The sequence below is a fragment of the Oncorhynchus clarkii genome, chromosome 18 (assembly GCF_045791955.1).
Source record: "Oncorhynchus clarkii lewisi isolate Uvic-CL-2024 chromosome 18, UVic_Ocla_1.0, whole genome shotgun sequence".
Classification (NCBI taxonomy): domain Eukaryota; kingdom Metazoa; phylum Chordata; class Actinopteri; order Salmoniformes; family Salmonidae; genus Oncorhynchus; species Oncorhynchus clarkii.
Genome location: NC_092164.1, coordinates 34,238,605 through 34,245,086, shown reverse-complemented (window position 1 = coordinate 34,245,086; position 6,482 = coordinate 34,238,605). Strand labels below are relative to the sequence as shown.

Genomic DNA, 6,482 nt, shown 5'->3' with positions numbered 1-6,482 from the left:
ATGAGGTGACCGATGTTAGGGCATTTAAAAGGGTTGAAGGTTCAAATGCTGCTCCTGAGTAGTCCATGGTGGTGGATAGGCATTCACTGAAGGCTGCAGGGGTTACCGTTCAACGGCAGAACCCAGATATGTTAAAGGTACAGAAGGTGGACTTTGTGGCCTTTATAGCTATGGTGATTAATTGCACTGCCAAGGTGGAGAGGAAGTCCTGGAAAATAGACATCGTTGTGGATGCGGCGGAATGTTTCCTGGGACTGAAAGATTTCTTGGCAGAGGAGTTGCATGGAGTATTGTCACAAGCCTCTCAGGTCATAGAGCCTGAGAATTAAACATGAATACATTATTTAACCTTTATTTAACTAGGCTAGTCAGAAGAAGGGAGATATGGGGATTTGAAGGATAGAAGAAGTGGGTGTTTGGGGGTTTTGGTTTTGTCAATGTGGTTTTTATTGTTTTATTTTGGGTGGATTTAAGTTTGTTTTCCCTATCATGTATGGGTTTTATTTTTACCTTGTTTTTTTCAATGTCGTCCAGTTGGTGGCGGTAATACATATTTTGGGGTTGTAGCATGTCCAGATCATCCAGAAGAAGCCCAAGCGTTTTCCCAGGCTTTCAAAGGAAATCAATCTGAGATATGATGCTATTATGCTTCTTTTTTTTTATTTTATAATAATTGCTCAAGGAAATAACTCTCCACAAGTGTCATCAGTGTCTTGTGAAAGAACAGGGGTCATAGACAACATCTTATTTATTTCAGGGAGCGGAAATTAAAAACGTTGTTCCACTTCCCCTTTAGTCGATCTTTCACCCGCCACATTGTCCGGTTGAAATTCAAATCGCTAGCTAGCTAAACAATTACAACAAAGGCCGATTAAATATCTGGCGACTTTCATGACAAACGATATCTGATAGAAGTGTAGACAGCACCAGCTACGCAAGGATTGTACCAAGGTGAGGCGTGTGCTATTTTCATGAAACTAGTTTAGCCTGCTTGAGATCCGGGGCTGTCGTAAGCGATCGAGCTAATGCTAGCTTTGTAAAGATAATTAGCTAGCTACGTAGTATGCTACGTAGTTTGCTAGCTTACTTTAAAGTTAATTTACTTCGGTAGCTAGTTCACCCCGGTCGTAGAAGATGAATGTGATGTTACTTCGAACATCTGGTAAAGTTGGCTAACTAGCTACTAGTAACCAAAACAGTCACTGAATCAGGATACTAGCTAGCTAGATTTCAGTGTCGCGTCAATGCATCAACTTTAGTTTACTTATGGAGGAGACTGTCATATCATATTTTGTTTATTGTGCACCTTTCCATATACATAATTGCAACGTGACCTATCACAAAATGAAGAAACTGCAATTAGTAAACAATCAATGTTTACAATGTGCATATTACAAGACACGTTAGGCTGGACACATTACATTTTTAACAATACTTTTTCTGATAAAACTAGTTCATTGCATCCGCCATGGAGCCCAGTTTCATAATATTACAAATATGTCCCAGCTGTCTGCCGTAGTTTTGAAGTAATCACGAAAAAAACAGGCCTTATTTTGGGGCATTTTTCCCGCTCCTAATAGTTCTATTGAGCACCGTGGCACCAACTCGCCTTCCGACCGTTCTACTCACATTGTTCTAAGTCACGCCTCCTGCTTCGCTGTTGTTGGCAATGCCTACGTTGGTAGTTAAAATGTACACCACAACACATTACTCATGGAACTACTTCCGTGTTATGCAGACATACTCACACTTGGCACCATCGAGGTGCGGATGTTTACTTTCTACACAAGTTATTTTTCAGTTTCGTCCTAAGAACAGATTGTAGTGGTAAAATAAAAAGGGATACATAAATGGAATTATAAGCGTCACTCCATTCAGAAGAGACCCTGCGAATGTTCAATTCCATTCAAATGCTAGTGTTCCAGCTTAGCTAACGTTCTTTTGCCATGTTTCATCCTTGGGGGAATTTTGACTCATTCTTTTGTCCAGCCTAGACATGCTAGCTACACTTTCTCGTACCCATGTATGCCAGTTTTATGAAGGGGTGCGTGCACAAAGAACATTTTGTTTTGTATTGTAACCTTCTCAATATGACCTTTACAGTGGGAAGCCCTAAGTAGTTCACAAGACCTCCTAGGAAGTGAGCTGGAAGGAAAGAAAGGAGCCAGGTTGCAAGAAAACAGATGAAAGAAGGGGCAACAATGTCGGAAGAAGGGGCAACAATGTCGGAAGAAGGGGCAACAATGTCGGATGAAGGGGCAACAATGTCGGATGAAGGGGCAACAATGTCGGATGAAGGGGCAACAATGTCGGAAGAAGGGGAAGGGGCAACGGCGTCGGTAGAAGGGGCAACTGCGTCGGAAGAAGGGGCAACGGCTTCGGAAGAAGGGGCAATGGCGTCGAAAGAAGGGGCAATGGATGCCACTGGTAGTGAAGAGGAGTCCGATGCCTTGTCTAATGGCAGCCCCATACCACCTAAGAGGGGAAGGGGTAGGCCCAAAGGATCAGGCTCCAAGAAACCTAAGATACTGAGGGTACTAGACAAGCAGCCACGGGGCAGGCCACGTAAAGTGGTTGACCCTAATGCTGTTTCAGCAGAGCGTGGCCGGCCCCAAAAAGTTCAGCAAAAAAAAAAATTGGGTAGGCCGAGGAAGTACCTGTCACCCGAGGAGGAAGAGGAGAGAAAGATACTGAAAAGCCAACCTAGAGTGTGGAAGCCGCTCGGAAGGCCGCGCATCCATCCCCGCAGGGATCCCCCCGCCACACCCACCTCTGCCGAGCCACGGAGAAGAGGCCGTCCACTCAAGGCATCAACAGGTAGAGGTGCCAACTTACAGACGAGCCCACCTCCAACTTCTAAAGTTTCAAAGCCCCCCGCTAAAGATGATTCCCCGCGAAAGAGTGGCCGCCCCTTAGGCTCCTTCAAAGCCAAGAGAGCAGCAGAGACGGATAGGTCCAACAGTTCACCCTCAGCCAAACAGGGTTGCACTGTTTCTCCAATAGTAAGGCTTTACCGCTGCTCCAACGGTAAAGCAAATGTGTTCGATGAAGCTGCCTTCCAAGCCCAGAGGCAAAAAGGCAAGAGAAAGTCTGTGAACGTTGATTATACAGCGTATGATTCAGAGGAGGAAAATGAAGATACACAGAGAAATGAGGATGAAGTCTTTTCTCTAGTAGAAGATGACAAAGAAGAGGAAATTAAACCACGCGATGGTCATGGCAAGGCTAGTAAACCTGGTAAGGTAGTGGCAGCTATTAAGAAAAAAGAAGTGGTTGTTCCTAAGAGGGGGGGCAGAAAGCCTGGCTCAATCAAAAAGGTTGTAAAGTAAAAGGAACCTGGGCGGAGCAGACTGAACGAGTATCAGTAGCATCTTGTAAGATGTTTTTTTAACATTTTATTATCTCTTACCCAGCTCTTTCTTGCTTTCTCAACTAACCTATGTGTCTGTTTGCTCTTGCTGTTATTTTTTATGGTTTGATGCCTTCGTGGAAACCTTGTGGAAAAGAAAAGTACTTTTTGTACTTCCTTGGTCATCTATAGCTTGAATGATGTGAAGACAATTTCATTGTTCATTGTTCAGACTTATCCCATTTAGATTTTTTCACTGGTACTGTCATTGATACAGTTTCTAATTCCATACACATCCTATAGTTGATGATATTCTCATTGAGGTTTGTTAATCTTGTATTGGTCTGTGCAGATTTGTCCAAATAAGCTCAAATGGTTTAAATCAATTGAATTAGTTAAGTATTTTGTTTTTTATCTCTCCGTAAGCTCTGTAGTTTTCGAATTGCTAATGTCTTCTAATTTTATTTGCCTGAATTGCCAAAGCTTTGAATGTAACAACTTCCCCGTCCCAGCTATCTTTGTTTCGATATAGATGTTGTTAGTATCACTATCATGGCACCCTTTTACCTATAAAGTGCACTACTTTTGACCAAAGCCCCATGGACCCTGGTCAAAAGTAATGCACTATAAGGGGAATATGGTGCCATTTGGGACTGTACCATAATCATAGTTGTTTTCTTTCACTTGGTTCATTGCATACTTCACCTTGTGGAGTCAAGACGGTACCTGTAAACTTCCAATCCATCATCCTTAAGATTTCTCTTAGAAGATGTATGGTTATTCACTATTGTGATAGTTTTGTTTGCCAGTATCATCCTTGTAATTCACTCAACATCACTCCTCACAGTTCTTTTTAAGACTTTTTATGTCAGCTCTTTTTACTTGTTTTTTATCACTTGGCTTTCATCTGAAGTGGATGGCTTGGTTTCACAGACTCTGGGTGATGTTGTGTGTAAATGTTCAGATTGTATGTTAAACATGTCTTCATCTAGCCTGGTATTTGTTTATTTAATTAAGTATGTGCTGGACCATGATATCAACAGTTCATATTGCATTACAACTTCGTAAATTCTGTAATATAAAAATAGTAATTGAGGTACACAACAGAATCTATCATTTGTATGAATTCATGTTCCTGTGACCAAAGCTTGTTAGTTTCATGTTTTCAACTTGGTCTCTCAACTTGGTCTGTTGCTTGGATTAATACAATGTTCTTCAAGATGCAGTTAGAACTATAGAGATACATACCGTAAGTTTTACCTATGTATTTATCTCTGTGATCAGAAACAGGTCTGTGAAACCTCCCCAACGTTCATTTGAGGGTAATGTGAATTTCAGTTTTTTTAGAGAGAGCAAATATTTAGAAAGTTTCATGTAATAAAGTGAAATGTCAAACTTTGTTTTTGATGTTTTTTAATCTCAATAAAACCTAAAATATGACTTAATTTGTCTTTATTTGGTATTATTGTAAAGCTTAATTGTTTGGAAATTAGAATGTGGTGAATAAATGGAAGATTTGATAGAAACATTTCTTCCTGGCTGGTTAGGATCAAAAAGTCAGTGGCGGAATGTTCACACCATTTATTGGACCCACTCAGTGCTTATCTCATTAGCATCATGGCAGCAACATTAAGACTTCTTAAAATGTTTTTAAAAAATCTAAACCAAAGAGAATTACTACTTTATATAAATAATATAAGTTGGAGAACATAGATAAATGGTTGGAGCTTAAGTAACTTAATGTAAAGAACATAACGTTCTAAAGAATGTAGAATGAGTTAGCGCTGGAGTCTATACAGTGCAATCAGAAAGTAGTCAGACCCTTTCACTTTTTACACATTTTGTTACGTTACAGCCTTATTCTAAAATTGATTAAAAACATTTTTTTCCTCATCAATCTACACACAATACCCCATACTGACAGTTTTTTTTGCAAATGTATTACAAATTAAAAACAGAAATACCTTACTTACCTTACCTTAGATAAGTATTAAGACCCTTGGCTATGAGACTAGAAATGGAGGTTCAGGTGTATCCTGTTTACACTGATCATCCTTGAGATGTTTCTACAACTTGATTGGAGTCCACCTGTGGTAAATTCAATTGATTGGACATGATTCGGAAAGGCACACATCTGTCTATATAAGGTCCCACAGTTGACAGTGCATGTCAGAGCAAAAACCAAGTCATGAGGTTGAAGGAATTGTCAATAGAGGCCCGAGACAGGATTGTGTCGAGAAACATCTGAGGAAGGGTACCAAAATATTTTTGCAGCATTAAAGGTCACCAATAACACAGTAGCCTCAAATCATTCTTAAATGGAAGAAGTTTGGAACCACCAAGACTCTTCCTAGAGCTGGCTGCCTGGCCAAACTGAGCAAATCGGGGGAGAAGGGACTTGGTCAGGGAGGTGACCAAGAACCCGATGATCACTCTGACAGAGTTCCTCTGTGGGAATGGGAGAAACTTCCAGAAGGACAAATATCTCTGCAGCACTCCACCAATCAGGCCTTCATGGTAGAGTGGCCAGATGGAAGCCACTCCTCAGTAAAAGACACATGACAGTCCGCTTGGAGTTTGCCGAAAGGCACCTAAAGGACTTACAGACCATGAGAAACAAGATTCTCTGGTCTGATGAAAACAAGATTGGACTCTTTGGACTGAATGCCAAGTGTCACGTCTGGAGGAAACCTGGCACCATCCCTACTGGGAAGCATGGTGGTGGCAGCATCATGCTGTGGGGATGTTTTTCAGCGGCAGGGACTAGGAGACTAGTAAGGATCGAGGGAAAGATGAAAAGAGCAAAGTACAGGGAGATCCTTGATGAAAACCTGATCCAGAGCAGGGGCGAAAGTTCACCTTCCAACAGGACAACGACCAGGACAAGTCTCTGAATGTCCTTGAGTGGCCCAGCCAGAACCTGATTGAACATCTCTGGAGAGACCTGAAAATGGCTGTGCAGCGACGCTCCACATCCAACCTGAAAGAGCTTGAGAGGATCTGCAGAGAAGAATGGGAGAAACTCCCCAAATACAGGTGTACCAAGCTTGTAGTGTCATGCCCAAGAAGACTCAAGGCTGTATTTTCTGCCAAAGGATCTGAATATTAATGTAAATTTGAAATTTCAGTTACT

At 41.5% G+C, this 6,482-nt stretch overlaps 1 protein-coding gene across 1 annotated transcript; it reads left to right on the top strand.

The window, feature by feature from the left end:
* The first annotated feature begins 794 nt into the window (after positions 1-794).
* Positions 795-3,384, top strand: LOC139373364 (transcriptional regulator ATRX homolog). Its single transcript, XM_071113804.1, has 2 exons — positions 795-951; positions 2,104-3,384. The coding sequence occupies exon 2, from the start codon at positions 2,184-2,186 to the stop codon at positions 3,327-3,329; it is 1,146 nt and encodes a 381-aa protein (XP_070969905.1). The 5' UTR covers positions 795-951; positions 2,104-2,183; the 3' UTR covers positions 3,330-3,384.
* The last annotated feature ends 3,098 nt before the right edge of the window (positions 3,385-6,482 follow it).

What these genes read in the sequence shown, in the direction of transcription:
- LOC139373364 (XM_071113804.1), top strand. Translation starts at nt 2,184, where the DNA reads ATGAAAGAAGGGGCAACAATGTCGGAAGAAGGGGCAACAATGTCGGAA.